Below are 24,790 nucleotides of genomic sequence, written 5' to 3' on the forward strand. Positions count from 1 at the left end.
GGAAAAAAAAACCAGGCATCTGAAATGTAATCCATATATCATCACAACATATGGGAAGAGGAACCTTCAGTGTGCAGTAGAATGGAAGCAAGGAAACATTTATAATAAATGTTTAGCAGGAGCATGACAGGGCATTAAAATGTGCTCATTGAAATAAGAGTCAGCCTGGCCGATGGAGGTAAGGCAGTGTCTGCGAGGCTGCTGCAGTTTGCAAACGGACAGGCACAGCACGGCCAGCAGAGGATCAGGGAAGGCAGCTGACAGGGTAGGGTCAGCTGAGAATGAGACTGTTGGGGTTCTGGGGAGTCAAGGTGAGGCTGCTGGGGAGGAGTTGATATGGGTGAGGGGAGGCGTGAGAATGAGACTGCTAGAGATAGGAGTGAGAAACTAGGAATCTGGTGGTAAGAATGAGACTGCTGGGGAGAAAGAGAGGGAAAGAAGGGAGTTGTGTGCTGGGGTTGGGAGTGGTGGGAGATGGATGAGCGTGGGACAGGGGAAATTGGGGTGTGAGAGACTGCTGGCCATAGGGGAAGTGAGAGTGACACTATTGGGGATGGGGGGTGTAATAGGGGATGAGGCTTTCATCTCTCATGCCTCAACTCTCACCTTAAGAACATAGGAACATGCCATACTGGGTCAGACCAAGGGTCCATCAAGCCCAGCATCTTGTTTCCAACAGTGGCCAATCCAGGCCATAAGAACCTGGCAAGTACCCAAAAACTAAGTCTATTCCATGTTACTGTTGCTAGTAATAGCAGTGGCTATTTTCTAAGTCAACTCAATTAATAGCAGGTAATGGACTTCTCCTTCAAGAACTTATCCAATCCTTTTTTAAACACAGCTATAATAACTGCACTAATCACATTCTCTGGCAACAAATTCCAGAGTTTAATTGTGCGTTGAGTGAAAAAGAACTTTTCCCGATTAGTTTTAAATGTGCCAGTTGCTAACTTCATGGAGTGCCCCCTAGTCTTTCTATTATCTGAAAGAGTAAATAACCGATTCACATCTATCCGTTCTAGACCTCTCATGATTTTAAACACCTCTATCATATCCCGCCTCAGCCGTCTCTTCTCCAAGCTGAAAAGTCCTAACCTCTTTAGTCTTTCCTCAAAGGGAAGAGCTGTTCCATTCCCCTTATTTTGGTCACCCTTCTCTGTACCTTCTCCATTGCAATTATATCTTTTTTGAGATGTGGCGACCAGAATTGTACACAGTATTCAAGGTGCGGTCTCACCATGGAGCGATACAGAGGCATTATGACATTTTTCGTTTTATTCACCATTCCCTTTCTAATAATTCCCAACATACTGTTTGCTTTTTTGACTGCCGCAGCACACTGAACTGATGATTTCAATGTGTTATCCACTATGACTCCTAGATCTCTTTCTTGGGTGGTAGCACCTAATATGGAACCTAACATTGTGTAACTATAGCAAGGGTTATTTTTCCCTATATGCATCACCTTGCACTTATCCACATTAAATTTCATCTGCCATTTGGATGCCCAATTTTCCAGTCTCACAAGGTCTTCCTGCAATTTATCACAATCTGCTTGTGATTTAACTACTCTGAACAATTTTGTATCATCTGCAAATTTGATTACCTCACTTGTATTTCTTTCCAGATCATTTATAAATATATTGAAAAGTAAGGGTCCCAATATAGATCCCTGAGGCACTCCACTGCCCACTTCCTTCCACTGAGAAAATTGTCCATTTAATCCTACTCTCTGTTTCCTGTCTTAGCAGTTTGTAATCCACGAAAGGACATCGCCACCTATCCCATGACTTTTTACTTTTCCTAGAAGCCTCTCATGAGGAACTTTGTCAAACGCCTTCTGAAAATCCAAGTACACTACATCTACCGGTTCACCTTTATCCACTGTTTCTTTCTCATCAAGGGGAGAAGCAGTGAGAGAAAGACTGCTGGGGACAATGATTCTTGAGAGAGTCTTAATTCAGTTTATACATGTGTTACCAAAGTAATATACTAAGGGATGAATTTTCAAAGACTTACGCGTGTAAAAACTCCCTTTTTTGAATAGGGACCTATATTTCATTACTGTGTGATATCTGAGTTTTAACACACCTGGCAGGATGTTGAGATGTTGATCTTAAACATGACCAGACACAAGTCTACATTAAAAAGTTATGGGATACTCCCTCTGGAAACATCTTTACATATAACTGAAACGTTTCCACAGCATGCAGTGTGGGCAGAGGTTCTGTTACCCAAGGCCCGTGCACTCAAGCTCATGGGTCAAGTCCAACATCTATTATATCACGGTCCCCACGGCCTGGGATTATCTCCAGGTTCTGAGCACTATGACTTCAACTATAGATTTGGTTCCCTGGGCCATGTTGGACTTGACCCATGAGCTTGAGTGCACGGGCCTTGGGTAACAGAACCTTTGCCCACACGAGTGTCGAAGCGTGCTCCTAAGAATTCGAGGAGCAAAGAGGGCTTGAGGTTGCTCTTTGAGAAATTGACTATCCAATCGAGGGAGGTGAGAACCGACAAGACCCAGTTGACCGCTATCACGCACAGGTCCTCCAACTTTGCCCGAATGAGCCAGTCGTCCAGGTACGGGTGGACTAGGACTCCCTCCTGCCGGAGGAAGGCCATCACTACCACCATGATCTTGGTAAATGTGTGTGGCGCGGTGGCAAGACCGAATGGGAGTGCTCGAAACTGAAAATTTCGTCCCAGGATGTTGAGACGAAGAAAGCTCTGGTCTTCCTGGCAGATCGGGATGTGATGGTAGGTCTCAGTCAGGTTGAGAGAGGCAAGGAACTCCCCTGTACGAACCCGCTGCTATGACTGCCCTCAGGGTCTCCATCTGAAAATGGGGTACCTTAAGGGCCTTGTTGACTCTCTTGAGGTCCAGGATCGGTCGAAAGGTGCCATCCTTTTTAGGGATGACAAAGTAGATGGAATACTGGCCAGATCCCTGTTCCCGGAGGGGGACTGGGACTATGGCACTGAGCGTCTGAAGTCTGTTGAGAGTCTGGCACACCGCTGGGTGCTTCCGAGTTCCGCAGGGAGAGATCAAGTAGAGGGCCGGGAGATCCCGAGCAAACTAACACGTAGCCTCTTTCGATTACTTCGAGGACCCACTGATCCGAAGAAATTTTGGTCCATTCCTTGAGAAATAGGGAAAGCCAACCAACTAAGTCTGGAACGGAGGAATGGGCCGGCCGTATCTCATTGTGAGGATTTTGCAGCGGTGCCTTGATGGGTACCATCTCGGCAGGGCTGACTGCCCCAAAAGGAGTGAGACCATGCTGGAGACCTAATGGAGGTGTTTCGTTGAAAAGCTTGTTGTACCTGCACTGCCCCCGGAAACAAGCGTGTGACGGGAAAAAAAAAAAGATCTGGACTGCTTGGGGCAGTCCTCCGGTAAGAACATAAGAAATTGCCATGCTGGGTCAGACCAAGGGTCCATCAAGCCCAGCATCCTGTTTCCAACAGAGGCCAAACCAGGCCACAAGAACCTGGCAATTACCCAAACACCTAGAAGATCCCATGCTACTGATGCAATTAATAGCAGTGACTATTCCCTAAGTAAACTTGATTAATAGCAGTTAATGGACTTCTCTTCCAAGAACTTATCCAAACCTTTTTTGAACCCAGCTACACTAACTGCACTAACCACATCCTCTGGCAACAAATTCCAGAGATTTATTGTGCGTTGAGTGAAAAAGAATTTTCTCCGATTAGTCTTAAATGTGCTACTTGCTAACTTCATGGAATGCCCCCTAGTCCTTCTATTATTCGAAAGTGTAAATAACCAAGTCACATCTACTCGTTCAAGACCTCTCATGATCTTAAAGACCTCTATGATATCCCCCCTCAGCCGTCTCTTCTCCAAGCTGAACAGCCCTAACCTCTTCAGCCTTTCCTCATAGGGGAGCTGTTCCATCCCCTTTATCATTTTGGTTGCCCTTCTCTGTACCTTCTCCATTGCAACTATATCTTTTTTGAGATACGGCGACCAGAATTGTACATAGTATTCAAGGTGTGGTCTCACCATGGAGCGATATAGAGGCATTATGACATTTTCCGTTTTATTAACCATTCCCTTCCTAATAATTCCTAACATTTTATTTGCTTTTTTGACTGCTGCAGCACACTGAGCTGACGATTTCAATGTATTATCTACTATGACGCCTAGATCTCTTTCTTGGGTGGTAGCTCCTAATATGGAACCTAACATCGTGTAACTACAGCTAGGGTTATTTTTCCCTATATGCAACACCTTGCACTTGTCCACATTAAATTTCATCTGCCATTTGGATGCCCAATCTTCCAGTCTTGCAAGGTCCTCCTGTAATGTATCACAGTCTGCTTGTGATTTAACTACTCTGAATAATTTTGTATCATCTGCAAATTTGATAACGTCACTCATCGTATTCCTTTCCAGATCATTGATATATATATTGAAAAGCACCGGTCCAAGTACAGATCCCTGAGGCACTCCACTGTTTACCCTTTTCCACTGAGAAAATTGACCATTTAGTCCTACTCTCTGTTTCCTGTCTTTTAACCAGTTTGTAATCCACGAAAGGACATCGCCTCCTATCCCATGACTTTTTAGTTTTTGTAGAAGCCTCTCATGAGGGACTTTGTCAAACGCCTTCTGAAAATCCAAATACACTACATCTACCGGTTCACCTTTATCCACATGTTTATTAACCCCTTCAAAAAAATGAAGCAGGTTTGTTAGGCAAGACTTCCCTTGGGTAAATCCATGTTGACTGTGTCCCATTAAATCATGTCTTTCTATATGCTCTACAATTTTGATCTTGAGGATAGTTTCCACTATTTTTCCCGGCACTGAAGTTAGGCTCACTGGTCTATAGTTACCCGGATCACCCCTGGAGCCTTTTTTAAATATTGGGGTTACATTGGCCACCCTCCAGTCTTCAGGTACAATGGATGATTTTAATGATAGGTTACAAATTTTAACTAATAGGTAGCATATGAACCTTGTTGTCACCCAAGGATTTGATAAGCTGGTCCAGGTCCTCACCAAAAAGTAACTTACCCTTGAAGGGTAGAGTGCCCAACTGCGATTTAGAAGAGGAGTCTGCAGCCCAATCGCCTGGCTGACACCGCTGAGACCATAGCTCTGGCTTGCACCCCGAGGAGATAATAGAGCATCAGTGCCATATGCAATCGCACCTTCCAGCCTTTCTGCCTGTTCCGTCTTTGCAGACGGGAGGTCCCGGGTGCTGAGTAATTGTTGAACCCACCTGAGGCTTGCCCGCTGCATGAGACTGCTACAGACTGTGGAGATCAAACCCCAAGTTCCGCCAGGACTGCAGGAATGAGGGATTCCAACTCCTCCCTCTGGAACAGACATACCACCTGAGGGTCATCACCCTCCAAAGAAGCCTGTTTCCCTTGCTCCTCATCCATGCCCCCTTCCCCCCCACTGGAGAGGGAGAAGACGCTCCTGCACCTGCAGCCACACTGCCCGGCATGGCAGACCCTCCTGAAACACCGCGCCTTTTAACTTTGCGACCCTTAGAGACGCGGGGAACATCAGCACGCTTGGCTAACTTGGGGGCAGTCCCTGCACAGGTCTGACTGGCAAGGCACCACCTTGCAGAGACCTGGAAGCCAAAAGGCTTTATTCATAAGGAGGATAAAATCTAAAGAAAAGGAATCAGAATCAACATCCTGATCTCCTGGAAAAGCAGGGCAAAAAACCTGATCTGCATTTTCATCAGGAGTTGCAGGGGCTGGATACAATGTTGAAGGAAGCTCCCCCCCCCCCCCCCTTGCCTGAGCCGCAGCACCATGTGCTTAAGATGGCTGCTGTCCCTGCACTGAGGGAGAAAGGATCAGCTCTGAGCTCCTGCGGAGCCTGACGTTTTTGAGCCTCACGAGGCTTGACTGTTGCTGCAGACCCTGAAAAAGAGCTGCCCTCCCCCCTTGGAAGGCACCTCGAGCAAATCCCAGTCCTAGAAAGCCGCGTGGCTGATTCCCCACATGCTATGATACACCAGGATGGCTGCGGCATGGTGGGGGGAAAAAACAGCTCAAAAAACATGAAGAAATCGGCCAAAAACGCGGCGATTCAGGTGGGCCGGAGTCCTGGATTGCAGCTGACCAAAAAAGAATTTATTTTTTTTTTACGCACAGTGCTCAGACACACACGGGTGAAGAGAGGGACTGGACCACCAGTAATCACTTCCCCGGCTGCTTACCTTGCTGGAGCCTGCAATGAAAAGCGCGGGTATGCTGTGCCTCCGATGGTTTGGGTTTTTTTGTTTTTTCCAAAGAAACGAGCAGAGGAATGGGAGCCTCTCTGCTAAAAGACCTGAGAGGCAGGCGCGAAAAGGGGGGGGTGACTGGACCACCAGTATCACCCCTTTAAGCCAGGCAAGTGGTCACTGGGAAGAGGGGTCCCAGGCTGAATACTCAAGGGGAAAATCCCCCATGGGACCCTGTAAGAGCTGTGAGACAGAGCTGTCTCACATAGACAAGAAGTTTCATTTCCTTAATTTTTTTTTTTTTTACATATAGAAATTAATCAATACTTGCTTGATCCTGGAAACAATCAGAAGGAGAAAGAAAGACATCACCACAGTGTGGAAAACAGAAAAAGCTAGGGAACCGCAGGTTCAACTGCCTGCCTCTGCTGGGAGACAGAGAAATACTGAAGGGACGCAGGGTGAGCACTGTCCTGATATAGGATAATCTTTCAGCTTTTCCCTCTGTCTCCCTCTGCTGGACAGGAGGCTCAACCCACTGTCTGGACTGATCCGGGTACATACAGGGAACCCGCTTTTCTCAGAGACTCGCCTTTTGACCTTGAGCAAGTCACTTTGCCCTCTATTTTCCCAGATACCAACTAAGATTATAAAACACTCTCTGGGGCAGGTAGAGCATGGGTTTTGAAAGGCAAGTAAATTAAATTCAAGACCCCAGTATGAATTGGTATTCAAATCATTTTAACGGTTGTCTAAAGGAAAGATCTTTTCTCTGCAGTCTGTAAAGTAGCATGTGTCAGTATCTCTGGTTTTCCTCCCTAGTGGTACTCTAGTCTTCTGCAGGGATCTCGGTTTCATACAGAGTTCACCTATAGGCACCAATGAAGGAGTAGCAGGATCCAGAAGTGTAGCTCCCAGCATAAGCATTGCTAATTGAGAAGAAAATAAAAAACTATAAAAAATGGTTGCCCTTTCTTAACTCACTCACTCTACTCTCCCTGAGACGTATCTTGCGTTGAAACTGTATGGGAATATGTTAACATTTTGGACAGCTCAGCTATAATGCTGTATCATCTGCTATTTTGCAAGATTAAAATGGACATTAAGTAGGATTTGACAACACATCTGAATCTAAGACCAGATGAAGGCAATGTGCCATTGATTGCTGCACTTCAGATTGAGGTCATAAATCTACGTACGTACACCTCTGTTTCTATTAATAGATATAGATATAGTTTAGCACTTCAGATTGAGGCATTATACACTATATATATATATACACATTATACAAATTCTTACCCTTGCCTGCAAAACAGCCTATTAAGAGGGGCATTCTGTCCTTGATTTGGCTGAAGTACTCTGTTAAAAAAAAAAAAGAAATATGCTCATTTATTACATTAAAAACAAAGCTGAGTCAACCATGATTTTAGAAGGTCCAGCAACATATGAAATGAAAATGGAAAGAAGAAATTCTGATTTATATAAACGTGTACCGACCTGGTTTCTGACATCTTTTGTTTTAATAGTAGTTTTTTATTTGGCATTCCCATTTCAACAGCCCTGAAGGAATAAAAGTGTAAACATTCAAGTTACTTCTCAAACCATGAATTTATTAAAATTATAAATCTTATACACCAAAATCCAAACCAAATTCTATGGCCATTTTTGTTCTTAATTCTGAAAAGGCTGGGTAAAAGAAATGGGGCCCGAGCTTTGGTTTAGGTATGAAAATGTTATGTGCTTATCTACCAAAACAGAGGGAAGACAATAATGAAAACCATTTCTGCAGGTACAATTTTATTTAGATATTTTAGGAGACTTCTGTAGGGATTTTCTCCAATTCTTTGTCACTGGGGGAATATCCTGAGCAGGCTGTTTATGGTACATGTATTTTATTATATAGCAGAAGATACTAGTGATTATTAATAACAGATTACACTTGGCATGTATGAAAATGTTCAATACCATGCAGCAGCAAAGGAAAATTGGTTCTTACCTGCTAATTTTCGTTCCTGTAGTACCGCAGATCAGTCCAGACTCCTGGGTTTTGCCTCCCTGCCAGCAGATGGAGACAGAGAAAGTTTTACTGGCACTGCCACTGAGGTGCTATCTGCAGTCCCTCAGTATTAATCTGTACCCAAGCCAAAACAGAAACAAATACCAATTCAGTAACCAACAAATACAATAACCCTGAATGAGCAGTGGGAAGTGGAAACCAGGAACAGAGAACCACGCTCACACAAAACCCTGTGTAGGACTAACAAAACCTGTGCCATTCTTCACAGTAATCACAAAAAAGCAGATCAAGTGGACTCTCCAAATCTCCCTTTCCTCCAGTGGGCGGGACTCTGGACTGATCTGTGGTACTAGAGGAACGAAAATTAGCAGGTAAAAAACAAATTTTCCTTTCCCTGTACGTACCCAGATCAGTCCAGACTCCTGGGATGTACCAAAGCTTCCCTAAATGGTGTGGGTCTGCGAGAGTCCCGCTCGAAGTACACTTTCACCAAAGCCCATGGCCTCTGGGACCTGGACATCCAAATGGTAATGCCTGGCGAAAGTGTGCAATAATTTCCAAGTAGCTGCCCTTCAGATCTCTTGCGGCAAAAATTGCTGACACTCAGCCCAGGAGGCTGCCTGAGAATGGGTAGAATGAGCCCTTAGCCCCTCTGGGACAGAACAACCCTGCTAGATATATATGGAGCTAATCGCCTCTTTCAACCACCGCGCAATTGTGGCTCTTGATGCCTTTATGACCCCTTTTTTGCACCACTCAATAGCACAAAAAGATGGTCTTACAAGCAGAAGCTGTTTGTGACCTTCAGGTACTGCAACAATGCATGCTTTACATGCATGTTTACAAACATCGCAACTTCTTTGCCTGAGGCGCTGTAGGATCCAAACTTGGGAAGGATGGGTGTTCCACGGACTGATTTAAGTGGAATGACGACACCAACTTCGGCAGAAAGGAAGGAAAGAACCGTCCTCAAGGAGACTCCCAAATCCGAAAATCTCAAAAAAGGGCTTCCTACATGACAAGGCCTGAAGCTCCAAGATCCTGCGAGCCGAACAAATTGCCACCAGGAAAACCACCTTCAAAGTGAGATCTTTCATAGTAGCTCGATTCAGAGGTTTGAACGATGCCGCACACATGTGCTTAAAGACTAAGTTAAGGCTCCAGGAAGGACAAGGCTTCCGAACTGGAGGACGCAAATGCTTTGCTCCCCGGAGGAAACGCACCACATCTGGATGTGCAGCTAATGACGCCCCTCAAATCTTACCTCGAAGACAGCCCAACGCCGCCATCTGGACCCTGAGGGAATTAAAGGATAAACCCTTTACCAAACCCTTTTGCAGAAAGGCCAGAATATGTTCCACTGAGGCTTGCATAGGATTCAGCCCCTGCTCCAAAACACCAGGCCTGAAACACTCTCCATACCCTCACATACGCCAAGGAGGTGGAAGTCTCCCTAAACTGCAAGAAGGTAGCGATGACCCCTTCCGAATAACCCTTATTCCTTAATCGCTCCCTCTCAAAAGCTAAGCCGCTAGACAAAAGCGGGAATCAGGGGATCCAGCTCCTCCCTGTGGAACAGCCGTGCTTCCTGGAGATCATCCCCCTCCACTGCCGGGCTCTTGGTCAGCACCTGATCCAGGTCCTGATCCGCCAAACTTGGATCCAATCACAGTGGGCCCTGCACCCGTGGATCCTCCTCTTCTAAAGCTTCGGGGGAGTTGCCCGTGTCAGCAGTCAAAGCTGAGGCCCCTAGGTCACGCTAGACCCTCGTAGATACCGCAGTCCGGGAGGGCCCTGGGCGCACCAAAGCCTCCTGCGCAGCTCTAAGCCGACCCGCGGCTTTCCTGGTCTTATAAGCTTTATGCAACAGGAGAACAAAAAGAGATGAAAAGGTAGAAGAGGCATTTGAGTCTTCCAGGGAATCCTCTTAGCCTCCTGCTCAATACCAACCAGCCTCCTGACCTCCCCTGGCGGTCCTAACCACCGGGGAACAAAGAAGGGAAATTCCCCTCCCCCTCCGTGGCTCGCGAGGCAGCTGAGAATGTGGGCAAAATGGCCGTTCCAGCAATCCACAGGAACGGGTCCGTCCACAAGCTGCTCGCTGGAGAAAGCCTCCCAAGACTTGTGTCGCCTGAAGTCGCTGCCACCATCCCTGAGATGCCCTCTCCCCTGGGTAGGCACCAGGGCATCTGCCGTCCCGTGGGAGACACGTGCATTTCCACAAACTGAGCATGACCCACACGGCATGAAAAAGTGGCGCCGAGCCGCAACAAAGTAAAAGCCTCCGGAGGAACGGGGAAATAAAATTAGAGCCCCCCCCCCCCCGATCGCCTGTAAGGAAGAACCAGGACAAAGTTTGCTGTCCCACGGCATTACCTTCTTTTTTTTTTACTTCCTCAAAAAAAAAAAAAAAAAAGTCAAACTTTAAGCAGGCCCTCAAAGAAAAGTTCCTCCTTCAGGGTGAGGGGACTGGAACCCCCAGTTTTCAAACCCTGTTGGGCGATTAAAGACCGAGCAATAAAGAGTCCCCAACCCCCTGCTCGTCCGCCTCACAGACCAGGGGGGATGGTCCCACCAGGACCTAACAACTCCCTGAGAGACAAGCAATCCTGGATGTTCTAGGCTTTTAAAATCTTTCCCCCCCCTCCCGCCCCCAATCTCAGACTGCAGGCTTTGCACCTCCATCATCTGCTGGAGACAGAGAAATATTGAGGGACTGCAGGTGGCACCTCATGTTAAGTGTCAGTAAAACTCTCTGTTCTCCATCTGCTGGAGGGAAAGCAAATCTCAGGAGTCTGGACTGATCGGGGTACATACAGGGAATGTGCACTATTTTAGTAGCTGGGTTTGCATGTGTGGAAGTTCAGTTGTAGTGACATCCAAGGTGCCAGCCCATAAGAACCAATTGACATGCTTGGCTGTCCCTTCATACACTGCTTTAGCTAAGGATGTCTTCTACTTGGCAGTCACACAATCCTGACAACTACAGGAAATCATTGCTTAACCAGGTTCATTTTATCTCCACTTCTTGGTCCTTTAGGAGACTATAATCAAATTATCCATAGTTTGGCAACCCCATGGTAGGTTTTACCTTTAGGATTTGCCACAATAATCAAAGAAAAACTATATAGCTTGTTTTGCTGTTATTATTGCACCCTTAAAAGTACCTGCACAAATCTGTGCCTGCTTTTTTAAGGCAAAAACTGCAAAGCTTTGAATATCCAAAACTACCTCCCTGATCTAACCCTGCCCTAGATGTGTCTATAGAAATAGAAGGGTAAAAGTACATGTATTGGTGACATGTGTGTGTACTTTTTAGGCAATAATCAACCAGCCCATTTTGGTGGGCAAAACAGCATTCATTTTAAAACGATTTGATAGTGCAACATGCCAGTGACATTTTCTCGTGTACAGTTTTAGCAGTAAGTGGAAATGTGAGGTAATTCTGTATCTGAAAGAGAATAAATATTTACAACACCTTCAGCTACTCTCATCTGAATAGCATAATCCCTTCAGCTACTAAAACAGACTCCCCCTTAGGGATCCTTGCAAACAAACTTAAAGTAGCTAGTCATTGCTGATCAAGTCCCTTGGCAGCAGGAGACTGGTAACCTTTGCCAACAAATATGGAAGAGTACTTTTTTTTAATAATAGACCTTGATATAGAACATACTTCAGGAGTTTTTTCCTATCCAGTGACTTCTGCGTTGCTGCTGAAAGGGCCACTCTCTCGCGTGGGCTCTTCACTTTTTCCTACATAAGATTGAAGTTTAGATAATAAAATCAGCTTATTTACAAATCAGAACAGCATATAAGCAGTTTTGTTCCCTCAGATATCCACTTATTTCATACCATAGGCGTCAGAATGGGATGAGCCACCCAGGCCCCGACCTGACCAAATTTCAGACCTGCCATCCTGGAAATGCGCCTGCAAGCTGTGCACACCTCTCCGTAAGTTTGAGTCGCGCAGGTACCTATATTATTGTGCTGATTCTTACATGAACAGCGCAAGAATACAGGAATCCACACATCTCAGATTTGCAGAGAGCAATGCAATGGCTGCAGAAGGGAGCAAAGTGAGTAGCTTGTTGCGGTGAAGGAAGGCTACCTGGCTGGGGGTCAGAGGCTCGAGGCTGGTGGGAGGGGGAGGCAGGTCAAGGCAAACTCAGACTGTCTGGTGCAGGGGAGACAAGGGGATCGGGGGGGGGGGGGGGGGGGGGGGGGAGATTGAGCGCAACAGCGGAGCTTGGCTGATTTGCTTGGCCTCCCAATTAAAAAGGTGTTCCGATGCCCCTATTTCAGGCAAAGATATACAGTATATTGAAACTCAGGGCCAGATTTAGGCATAAGTAATGTAGGCACGTGCCTTGGACACCAAATTCCGAAGACGCCCAAAAACTGGGACTTCCTTTGCTGCTGTTTGATTTCTGAGAGCAAAATCTCCCACCTATGGGAGCCATAATCTTAAATCCAGCCCTATTGAAACAAAGCTGTCTCATCAAAATTCTGGACTGTCTTTTTCCACCTTTGGTGATCACTAAGCCCAATGGAAAACTTTACAGCAGACTCCTTCTACTCCTCTCCCCCTCAAAAAAACCAAAATAAACAAAAAAATCCTCAAAAATGCAAAATATTTCATAGATTACGTATGTTGAAATAAATATTGCACAATAAGGAAATAGCTCTGGTCCAGAGGAAGACTGAACAGCAGACTAAATAACACCATAATGTTGAAGCAACTCCAGATTTGCCACTACAGGAGAAATCAGGAAGCCCCATAGCTATGAGAGTGCTTGAGTGTGACTTAAAGGGTGGTGTTCAGGCTCAAAGAACAAAAATGAGAACCACAAAAATTAGGTAACTAGTATACAATTCCCACAATTCATGGTAATCAAGTTTTCCTTATTCAGTCCAAACCCATTCTAAGAATACCAGTGGGGTTGCTGCAAAAGGATGCTCAGAGACTGCTGCAGATATTTTATGGCCATTTGGGGTGGGTTGGCTTTTTTTTTTCCCCTGCTGACCACTTTTTTTTCTCTCACACGTATCAAGGGTTTTTTGGGGTTTTTTTGCTTTTACTATAGTAGGAACACTGGAGGAACTGGAGACTTTAGCAAAAAGCACAAAAACCGTGGAATGCAAGCACAAACCCATGGATTTTCTGTTTTGCATATTTTTGTAGTCCTAGTCATCACCTAGTATGATTTTTTTTTATTATAAAATATATTCTTTATATTTATACACCACCACTTTCTATTCATGCTCAGAGCAGTGAATGACATATATATTTCAAATGCAATACAGATTAAAATATAAAATAATAAATGCAGCTATCAAAAGTACAACAACAAAAAAAAAAAAGTGTCATCTCAATTTCAATTTACAATGTAAAGGCCCTCTCTTATGACCAGAAATAAATCCCTCCAGTATCAATCACCCAGCTATATTCCCCAAAATTGCCTCTTGTGCTCCCTCATAATTAATACACAGTATTTAGATAATTTGGCTCAGCAGTCCTTTATTTTTTCTCTCCCATTCCAAACCACATCAAAATTTATTTAAACATACCATCTGTCTGATCATTTTCTCTCTGCGAACTTCACGATCATGACTTAGGATATTCATCCTTTCTGAAACTTCCATGCCAAAGAATATGTCATAGATTTCATACAGAGCCGCTCGCAGCTGTAAAATACAGAATATATATTAAGAAATCATATTTGATTTTCTCCATTTCAGGTTTCCGTATGTGTGGTAAACACGAGGAGATATTGTATATTGCTGCATTGCCCAGGTTTATTTCATTTGGATATAATTTGTTTATAAAATTTATGAATCATTTTTCAGATGTTACAGTAAGGTCTTCCAAAGTTATGTACAATAAAACAAAATCCAAATTAAAAAATAAAAACATACCAAACAACAACATGCTAAAAAAAATCTAAGTACGCAATCAAAAAAACAACTTTTGTACTAACCTATAATTTTTATGCAAACATTACAGAGAAGCAGCAAGTCTTGGCCAACCACATTACAAATTTAGCTTAAAATTCCAGGCTTTATTTTTTCTTATGTGGATGATGAATTCCAATGGATCCTGTGCAATGTGAAATTTGCTAGTGCTTTATCATATGTTATTTGATTGACATTACTTGCGGCACTTTGCTATGGCTGAGGAGGAAGGCATTACTCAGAAGATTTAATGCCACTCGTTTGGCGTAAGGGGACGGGGTGACCCTGCGGAAGATGAGCAGAGGGGGGTCAGTACCTGAGCCAACACACGTTCCTGTAGAGACGCATCTTGTGTTGAAACAACTCCTCTCTTTAATGGTACTTCACTCTGAAACATTTTCATGAACTCCATAGTATCCTTTAAAAAAAAAAAAAAAAAAAAATGAAGTTAACTTTTTTTTTTTTAATAAATAAATTACAATGGAGGACTTTTTATTTTTTGTCAGATCCTCACAAAATTTGTGTAGTTCTCTCTCCCCCCATTTTGAATTGTGGAAAAAAAGGTGGAGTTTTGCAAATTCAAAAAAAAGAGATGGGCCAGTTAAAGAGGTACCTTTGCGGAAGAGAAAGAAAGATAAGGCCAGAGATCTAGAAAGGACTGCTTTACTGCAATAGGTAAAGAAAGCTGGATAAATGCAACATCATTTTTTAGGTTTCTATATTACATTTTTTATTATCACATCCTGGGGTGGTATGAACTAATCTTATAAAATGCACAGTAGAGTTGGGAAAATGGAGGAGAAGGAGTTGCCTCAGTAATAACATTTTTTTTGGACAGCACCAAGTATGCCATAATGGCACATACAACTGCAGATTTATTGCAGTATTTTATAACAGGGTCAACCTAATTAATACAAATGGAACTCATTGATCCTTTGAGAACAAAGGACTTCTAGTCAATACAACATAATAAAAAATATCAAGCAGCAAAATTGTTAAATTATCACTTAAAATGTGTTAACACACAAACTTAGAAAGATTAGAAGGGGTAGGGGCATCCTCTGATGATGTTGTAAAGGTAAGCTATTGCTTTTTGTCTCGTACTATATTGCTAAGAGTTCAAAACAAATGTTTAAAATGATAGAATCAGTATGTAATATCGAAGATAAACTTATTTTCAGTCTCTTTCTGTCATGTCAACTTATGCACAGGCTTCCCTACTAGATGACAAACAGAGGTTTTAGCACCAACTCTTACCATATATATCATAAAATGTATTCACTTTTCCTAACTAGTTGTGCCAAAAAGCACTTACCTACTTACCTGTAATAGGTGTTCTCAGAGGACAACAGGATATTAGTCCTCACACGTGAGTGACATCATTGGATGAAGCCCAGTCTGGAATTTTGATCTCACATTCTAGCACTTTCAAACATGCCCTACTGAGCATGTGCAGCTGTAGTTATCACCCTGCCCCCTAGGGCGAGTCCCTCAGTCCATGATGTAGCTCTCATACATGGAGAAACCAACTCCCAGGGGAGGCAGGTGGGTTTTGTGAGGACTAACATCCTGCTATCCTCAGAGAATACCTGTTACAGTAAGCAACTCTGCTTTCTCCGAGGACAAGCAGGATGGTAGTCCTCATATATGGGTGAATACCAAGCTATAGGCTGTCCGATCAAAACAAAGCGGGAAACCACACAGTGCTGAAAGCACCACCTCGCTCCCTTTTGCCTGTAAGGCAGCCGACCCACAAAGGGGTCTAGGTGGGAAAAGAGTTGGGTTCTATAAAGAGAAAACCATAGAAACAACTGAGACACAAAACAATGCATAGCAAAGGCAACTAAGGCAGGGGAGTGATGCACACAGTGGCAGACTCATGATGTCAGACCGGCCCGGGTATTCGCCGCCCAGGCCAGCCCAGGACACGTCAGGTGGTCTGCCGAGCACGGCTCTGTCACAGCCGCGCACGGCAGACCACGTGACTGGAGCTATCGGCCCACCGGGGGATGCCTAATCCCCCGATAGGCCAATCCGCCCCTGAATGCAAATGCTAGCAAGAAACATACTCCACATCACAGAAAACAATACAAGCAGGGTTTTGGATCAGTAAACCCCAACAGTAGGTCTAGAAACTCCTGGATACAGGAAAAAGTCTAGAGATGTAAACAAGAAAATAACTCTTGGACGAAGACCAGTTTCCTTCGGCATTACAAGACAATCAAAAAGCCAACTGGGGCCAGAGAGCTTCCCAGAAAGAAACTGCGGTCCTTGGCAACTGAAGGACAAAATGCATCTACAGAAGCATGCCCCATGTTTGACTGATAGTCATAATGGGCAGAAAACCCAAACAAAGCCGGAAGGGTACCAGGGCAGGGTCAGTGTGATCTTGGAACAGACTGTCCACCAACCTGGCTTAGGTAGTAATACCTCAGCCATGATTACATATACTTCCCTCAAGGAAGCACGCGGGTCCAGTAAATGGAACCACCATTGCATGAACCAGGACTCTGTCTGCAGACAGGGTTATCCCTAAAATGGGGAAGTATAGCTTGCAAGCCACTGCAACCAAAGAGTAGCACCTGTGTTGCAGGGTCCCTCGTCCCCCCAACTCCCTCAGCCATGGTTATGGTGATAGGTTGAAAGGCATACTTGCCAATTGGATGGACTAGAACCATCCTCACTGAGGTAGAGTCCCCTAGGCGAGAATGATTGGCAATATTGGTCCTCCACGAAAAACGCCCACTGAGCGCAGCCGGTATCAAAGATGACCCCTGGAGGGAGAAACCTCTAATCTTCACTAGGGAGCTAGTACGACAGCGAGACTGAATATGGAATGGCTCCCTCATGACGACCTGCTGTGCCTCAGGAAGATCTAAAGAGAGCGCTACTGCCCGACCGGTGCTCAGATCCCATGAGGAACAGAGAGCGACTGCCAGTCAGAAGCAGTGATATCCCTTCTCCAGGAAACTGAGAATGAGGGCCACCCATTGTAGGGGTGGACAACCAGACATCCAGGGGGAACCCTTAAGGATCACCCAGGAAACCCAGTTGTATCTCCCCTTCCTGAAGGGACAGGAAAGCAATGGGAATCGGGGCCTCCTGATGCCGAAAAACCTTCCAACTCTCCGGGTGCAAGTTGGGTTACCAGTCACTGATTGCTGAGGTTCAGAAACAACCTAATCTGTTACTTGAGGCCAACCGCAGATGGGGTAGGCCACCACAGTAATCAATGAAGGAACTCCAGCAAAAACAGTCCAATGACCGCCGCTGGTGTCCCCTGGTCCTGGCCTACAAGGAGATGCACAGATTCAAAAGAATTGAGGCTCCAGTTCGGCAATAAAACTGCAAGGGATGGAGCCCCAGGGGCTTCCACACAAAGGGGATTTCTAACACAGGAGGGGTTGAAAGACAGTCTTCTTCTGAGAAAGGAGAAGATGCCCGACACTACCCTCCTGGTATCCACTCCCACAGGGGTGCAGTCTTAGGTCATTCCTGTGGCTGCAGCGTACAACCTGTTGTACTTGTCACAAGGGAAACACACACATATATACTGGTTAATTCCTCTCTTACCACTCAAAAAAGAACTCAAACAATTCCCATCAACATCAAATCCAATATAAAAAAGGAAATATCACTCTCCCAGCAATATTCTAACAAATATGCCGCTTCCCAATGTAGGTTATAGGTATTTTAATTTTTGTTTATGATTTTTTTGCTATCTAGCCGCATCATCAAGCCTGACAGCCTGTTCTCTTATGATTTCCAAACGAGAGCCGCCCGGACCTCTAATCATCTGCGGCAGTCCTTGATATTCTTTTTTTCAATTTTTTCAATTTTTAACAATTTTTAACAAATTGGCTTTTTGTAAAATTTTTCTTTAGATCTGCAGTGTTTTGACAGGGCTCAATTTTACAGAGCTCAATTTTAAATTTCAAAACAGCATTCATTATTTTTGACAAAGCTCGATATTAACAAAGCTTTGTCAAAAATAATGAATGCTGTTTTGAAATTTAAAATTGAGCCCTGTAAAATTGAGCCCTGTCAAAACACTGCAGATCTAAAGAAAAATTTTTACAAAAAGCCAATTTGTTAAAAATTGTTAAAAATTGAAAAAAAGAATATCAAGGACTGCCGCAGATGATTAGAGGTCCGGGCGGCTCTCGTTTGGAAATCATAAGAGAACACGCTGTCAGGCTTGATGATGCGGCTAGATAGCAAAAAAATCATAAACAAAAATTAAAATACCTATAACCTACATTGGGAAGCGGCATATTTGTTAGAATATTGCTGGGAGAGTGATATTTCCTTTTTTATATTGGATTTAATTCCTCTCTTAGACAGGGCATACTCCCGGTCTCCCTAAAATAAGCCTCAATATGTCCAATCCTAAAGAAAGTTTCCGCTAACCCTACCATTCTTGCAAATTATCGCCCTATCGTTATTTATCAGTAAAATTATCGAAAACTCTGTACTGCAGCAGATTACAAAGTTCCTTGATTCAAATGATACACTGAATCAATACCAATTTAGTTTCCGCAAACATCATAGTACAGAAATCATATTATCTAGTTTTGATACCATCAGAAAAGCTTTGATCATAGCATTTCATTTGTACTTATCCTACTTGACCTATCAGCAGCTTTCAACACCATAGATCAAGATATTCTTTTATCTAGACTGCACTCTCTTGGGATTGTTGGTTCTGTATTTTCCTGGTTTTCCTCATACCTCACCAACCGAACACAGCAAGTCAAGCAAGGATCAGGATCAGAAATGTCATCCTGGTCCCCGCTTAGTTCCAGTGTACCCCAAGGCTCTGCATTATCAACAGCACTTTTTAACATCTATCTCACCCCTTTATGTTGACTTATCTAACATTGGAGTACACTATAAGCTATATGCTGACAATATTCAGTTTTTCTTTCTCTTTAGAAACTCGTGGTCCAAAACTGGCTAACAGAAAACAAACTGGCTGATATGGATGAGCTAAAAAAAAAGCGCGCCCGCTCTTTCAATGTGCGCACAAGCCCCCTCTCTCCTGAGCACGCAATACAGCATGCAAATGAGGGAGACGCTAGGAACAATTGCGCACCCCTACTGCATCCTTGGCCCAGGAGAGGTAGCTGTCAACGGGTTAGGAAAATGGACGCTCAATTTTACGACACTTTAAAAAAAAAAACCCAAAAAAACACCCCCACCTTTGGTTCCTCAGACTTAAAATCACCACGATATTTAGTCAGAAGATGCTTTTCTGTACACTTTCAGGCTGCTTAGAAATTAACGGATCGGGCGCACTTTTTTTTTTTTTTTTAACAGTATCTGGGGTGAATGACTAATGGCCTCATCGACATGTATTTGCATGTGATGAGCACTATTAGTTTTGGGGGGTTGGATGCGCGTTATGGATGTGCTAAACCTCTTATTGAATAAGGGGTCGTGGATGTGCGGGTTATTTATTTATTTATAGCTTTTCTATGCCGAGGTTTGTTTGCACATCGCATCGGTTTACAATGAAACAAGTAGAAAAACATAGAATTAGCATAAGATAAGAAGTAACATCGCAAAATTTCAGAACATGTCAAATTACAGGGCAGTTAAATTAAAGGAAGTAGGATGAAGCTTCAAGGTAAGCAGTGAGAGAGAAACAACTGACAGCAATTTTAACATATATAGAATATTATTAGTGAGAAATAAAAACTTTATACAAGGACTTTTTTAAAGATATTCGTGCTTCAAGGTTTGGCTGTCAGGGTGGGTGATTGTTAAGAGAAGGCCTGCTTAAACAGCCAAGTTTTAAATTTTTTTTTTTTTTATTTTGCGTGTAAGGTTCTAGTCCTATTTCTTGGGGCATTGAGTTCCAGATGGAAGGACCGGCAAGTGATAGTGCTCGTTCACGGATGGAGGTGAGGTGTGTTAATTTGGGTGAGGGTATCAGCAAGGTCCCGTTGTTGGCGGATCTGGTGGTTCTTTGTGGGGTTTGAAAATGGAGGGAGGCATTGAGCCAGTATACATTTTGATTATGTAGAGTCTTGTGTATTAATGTTAGACGCTTAAAGAGTATTCTGAATCGGATCGGGAGCCAGTGGAGGCCTTTTAGAATAGGAGTGATAGGTTCATTTTTTCGGGTATTTGTAAGGACTCTGGCGGTGGCATTTTGTAATAGTCGAAGGGGTTTGAGTGTTGCCGCTGGGAGTCCTAATAGTATAGCGTTGCAGTAGTCCATTTTAGAGAAGATGATTATTGCTTGAAGTACAGTTCTGAAATCATTGTGATGTAGGAGGGGCCTTCATTTTTTTTAGTACGTGTAGTTTATAATAGCATTCCTTCATAGTTGTACTTATGAATTTTTTTAAACTCAATTCGCTGTCTAAAATTACACTTAGGTCTCTTACATCCTGCGCGATTGGGTGTTTAGATTGATTGGAGGTGATATCAGATAGGATCTTATCATTTAGTTTGTGACATATTATTAGAAGTTTGGTTTTGGAGGTATTTAGGGCTAAATTCATTTGAGTGAGTAGTTGGTTAATGGCAGAGAGATAAGTTTCCCAAAGTTGGAGTGATTTAGATATGGATTCAGTGATGGGGATTAGAATTTGCACGTCATCTACATAGATGAAGTGTGAGAGTCCTAGGTTAGATAAAAGTTTGCATATGGGCAAAATATATATATAAGTGTGGATGATAGTAAGGAACTTGGGGTTAAACAGTGCGCTCAGCTGGGTCACTTCATAGCATTGGCCTGAAACTTGCTCTATTTATTTATTTATTTAACATTTTTCTATACCGACCTTCATGGTTAAATACCATATCAGGACGGTTTACATCGAACAGGGATAAAAATAATTAGGTAAAGGAAGAGACAAAGTTACATTAAACGAGGACCGTGAACTTGGAAGCTTAGGTAGCTGGAAGAAAAGAGATAAAGTTAAGTAAAGAAAAGAGAAATAACAAATTCCGGACTAGAGATAGTTCAGAATAGAATTAGTCCACATGTTAGAGTTGGTATCCATGATGTCCAGGAATCAGATGAGGGGAGGTATAATTGTTCGTATAATTGTTCGTGAGTAGATAAAGTCTAATGTGTATCCCAGGGTTCTGGGAAGGCTAGGCGGAACAACCACGTTTTGAGTTTTTTTTTAAAAGTTAGCAGGCAAGGTTCCAACCTGAGTTCAGCAGGGAGGTTGTTCCAGATAGCTGGGGCTGCTGTTGAAAATGCTCGGTCCCTGGATGCAATGAGTCGCGTGGCTTTGGTTGGAGGGGCTTGTAGTGTTCCTTTGGATATTTCTCTCATTGGCCTATTAGAAGTATGGAGTTTTAATGGAATTTCAAGGTCGAGATAAAGGAGATCGTAGATGGATTTATGTATTAATGATAAAGATTTGTGAAGGACTCTGTGGTTGATTGGTAACCAGTGTAGATTTCGGAGGATGGGTGTAATATGATCACTCCGCTTGGTGCTTGTTAGGATTCTGGCAGCAGCATTTTGTATCATCTGAAGTGGCTTAATGGTTGAGCTGGGTAGACCTGTGAGGAGAGCGCTGCAGTAGTCTATTTTGGCAAATATCAAGGATTGAAGAACTGTCCTAAAGTCGTGGAAATATAAGAGAGGTTTGAGTCTTTTTAATACCTGTAGTCTGAAGAAGCAGTCTTTGGTGATAGTGTTAATCATACTCTTTAGGTTAAGACGGTTATCGAGTATTACCCCCAGGTCTCTAACCTGAGTATGAGTGAGGGCATGGTTATGATGGGTCTGTGATTGGATGTTGTCTTGGTTGGCGGAAATGAGAAGGAGCTCTAAATATCTCCAAAACCAAAATCATGTTACTATCTTGCTTTTCCTCATTATCTACCCCAACTCAAATTACCTTCATGAACAAAGTAATTCCACTCTCAAATACTGCTCGCAAACTTGGCATTTTCTAGATCCTTCACTCTCAATGCATCAACATATTAAATTTTTGACACAATCTTCATTTTTTAAACTACGCTTATTATGTTCTTTGAAGCCATTACTCAACCTGATGACTTCCATACAGTTTTACAATCATTACTCTTCCAGCCTTGACTACTGCAATTCACTTTTGTCTCCCTGGTTATATACTTCAAATTATTCAAAATTCAGCAGCAAGACTTCTTGCTGGCCTTCCCCTTCGTGAACACATCATGCTGGTCTTATAATCTCTACACTGGTTACCTATCACTTATCAGATCCAATATAAGTTAGCAGTCATTATTCAAAAACATTTTTTAAACATTAAATCACCTTGGATTACAGCCATTTTGTCCCCCAGATCCCCCGGCGAGAAGGAAAAAGTGGCTCACTCTCCCGATCCTGCCGGCACCAAAAGCTCCCACTGCCGTGCCCCGTCTAGCTCCTGCTTCTTATGCTTTTTTTTTTTTTTTTTAAACTTAATACACTAAATACCAAATCAAGAAAGAACAGGGGTACTTCCCTTAACAGGACAGCAGCTCACAGGCAGAGACCTTGGAGGCACGAGGGAGTCAGTCCCCTGGCTATCAGGACCTCTGGAAAGCAGCGGGAAAATACCAGCCAGAAGTTCCCAATCCCCTGGTTGCCTGGCTCCACCTGAGGGATGGTCCATGAAGGAGCTTAACACCTCAGGGAGCCTCCAACTTCAAAACTTCCCAAACACATTCTTTTCTTCTTTTTTTTTTTTTTGTCAGACTACAGGTTTGCACCTCTACCATCTGCTGGAGACAGAAATACTGAGGGACTGCAGGTGGCACTCTCAGATATGTAGCAGAGCTTCAAAGCTGGTACAGATGCAAAACCCACTTGTCTGGATTGAGCTGGGTATGAACAGGAACTATAGCTGCTTATGCTCAGTAGGGCATGTTTGAAAGTTCTAGAATCTTTGGGATGAAAGTTCCGGATCGGGCTCCGTCTGATGATGTCACTCGTGTGAGGACTAACATCCTACTTGTCCTCTGAGAAATGGTTTGAATTAGCATAAGTTTGAAACTTGCAGGTAGCAGCAGCACTTAGCACTTCAACCCTAGTTGTGAAATCCTCAGTACAATTGTAGACTCAAATGCCCTTATTTCCAAAATGGACTCCACAATATCTTATGGAAATATCTTATGAAAAGAAGGCTCAATACATTCACACAAAATGTAAGTAAAATTGGCCATTTTGCTATTTAGCATGTTAAAGTATTTTTCCCATTTAGCAAATTCATGCTTTAAAACAGTCATTTTTAAACATGCTGTTGCTTGGGGATGGTTCTGGCAACCAGCATCTGACTATTTCTTCCAACAAAGATGTACTGTAAAATGAGATTGGAAATGAAAAATAACATGCACTCTGTTAAAGATGTCTTTACATGGATAGGCTTACCTTTATTGTTTGTCTCAGATGTTTTAGTTTATCAGTTTGCATTAGTCTACGGGTGAGGAATCCTTTTGCCAGAGCAGTAACTTTGTTAAACTTCATTTGCATCTCAGGTGTGAAGACCTTTAAAACATAGAAAGAAATTATATAACACAGTTCCCTGTACGTACCCGGATCAGTCCAGACAGCTGGGTTGATATGTTCTACATATGGACTTCAAAACATATAGACATCACCTATAAAATGTTTCATTCTTTAACATATTTACATGCAACAATACTATTTGTTATTAAAGTTAACAATAGTTGAAACAATCCTAGTAAGTCACAATGCATGATTTAAATGTATTTTAACCCATACACTGAAACGATGGGTGCAACTGAAAACCTATCCTAATAACACAAATATATAATACATGGCATATTAATGTCAGCTGAAAGCACCATTCATTTCTACATTTTGACCTTGTTGTTCAACTGAATTAATAAAGAAGTTCTGATCCATAGTTAAATAGAAAAAAAATCATTTTAAAAATATCAGCCTTTATTCCAACAGTTTAGTATTAACGGAAACCCAACTTCACCCTCTAAAGAGGTGTACATCAACAGCAACATATTAACTATAAACTGGAATGAAGAAGTCCTTTGATTTCCATTGCTAAGCATGAACAGACTCACCAGCAAAAGGTTATTGTGTGACTGCACAGACTTCTTCCTCTTATTTCCTAAATGTTTGTCCTGAGATGGGAAAATTTAAGACACGAGCAGTCTAGGGCCATTGATTTTAAAAACGGACATCACTTTAAATGTCCCTTCCTCCCCTTCTTACTTCTAGCAGCAGGCCATGAACTAGAACTGCAGAGAAAACCTTCTGCTAATGGTCCTACTCATTCCCAGTGGTGAATTTAAAGTGTTCCCTCTACAAGAGTGACTCCTAAACTATGGGTCATAAGAAACAGGGCTGTTCCCCCTGTGCATATTTGTGGACCTCTTCTTCAATTTGCAACCGGTAGCACACACTCATAGCCCGATCTCTTTCTCCTGTACAGACTTCCAGTTACAAAGCAAATCCAGAGGGCCAAGGTCTGTGAGTATATGTTGACTGACAGGCCCTGTGCTGACTGTTACTCCCAACGCCTTTTCTACTCTTTGGGAAAGTGAGGGAAAGCAGCAGCAGTGGATGTCTTATTTTGTTTAGTCAGCATCAAGCACAGTCTGAATTTTCTGTTAAAATGGGGTC

At 43.1% G+C, this 24,790-nt stretch overlaps 1 protein-coding gene across 3 annotated transcripts in view; it reads right to left on the bottom strand.

Annotated features, from left to right (window-relative positions):
* Positions 1-24,790, bottom strand: part of CCP110 (centriolar coiled-coil protein 110) — a 73,711-nt gene that overhangs the window by 12,803 nt on the left and 36,118 nt on the right. For all 3 annotated transcript variants that reach the window (XR_003852642.1, XM_029576871.1, XM_029576870.1), the window contains exons 8-13: positions 23,558-23,674; positions 14,510-14,611; positions 13,810-13,926; positions 11,915-11,994; positions 7,722-7,784; positions 7,524-7,583 (exon numbers count right to left, since the gene is read on the bottom strand). Coding sequence is in view for 2 of the 3 variants with exons in the window: in XM_029576871.1 (XP_029432731.1) it covers positions 7,524-7,583; positions 7,722-7,784; positions 11,915-11,994; positions 13,810-13,926; positions 14,510-14,611; positions 23,558-23,674 (539 nt within the window). In the remaining variant the exon portion in view is untranslated. The remainder of the gene's footprint in view (positions 1-7,523; positions 7,584-7,721; positions 7,785-11,914; positions 11,995-13,809; positions 13,927-14,509; positions 14,612-23,557; positions 23,675-24,790) is intronic.

This window comes from Rhinatrema bivittatum, chromosome 14 (genome assembly GCF_901001135.1).
Source record: "Rhinatrema bivittatum chromosome 14, aRhiBiv1.1, whole genome shotgun sequence".
NCBI classification, from domain to species: Eukaryota; Metazoa; Chordata; class Amphibia; order Gymnophiona; family Rhinatrematidae; genus Rhinatrema; species Rhinatrema bivittatum.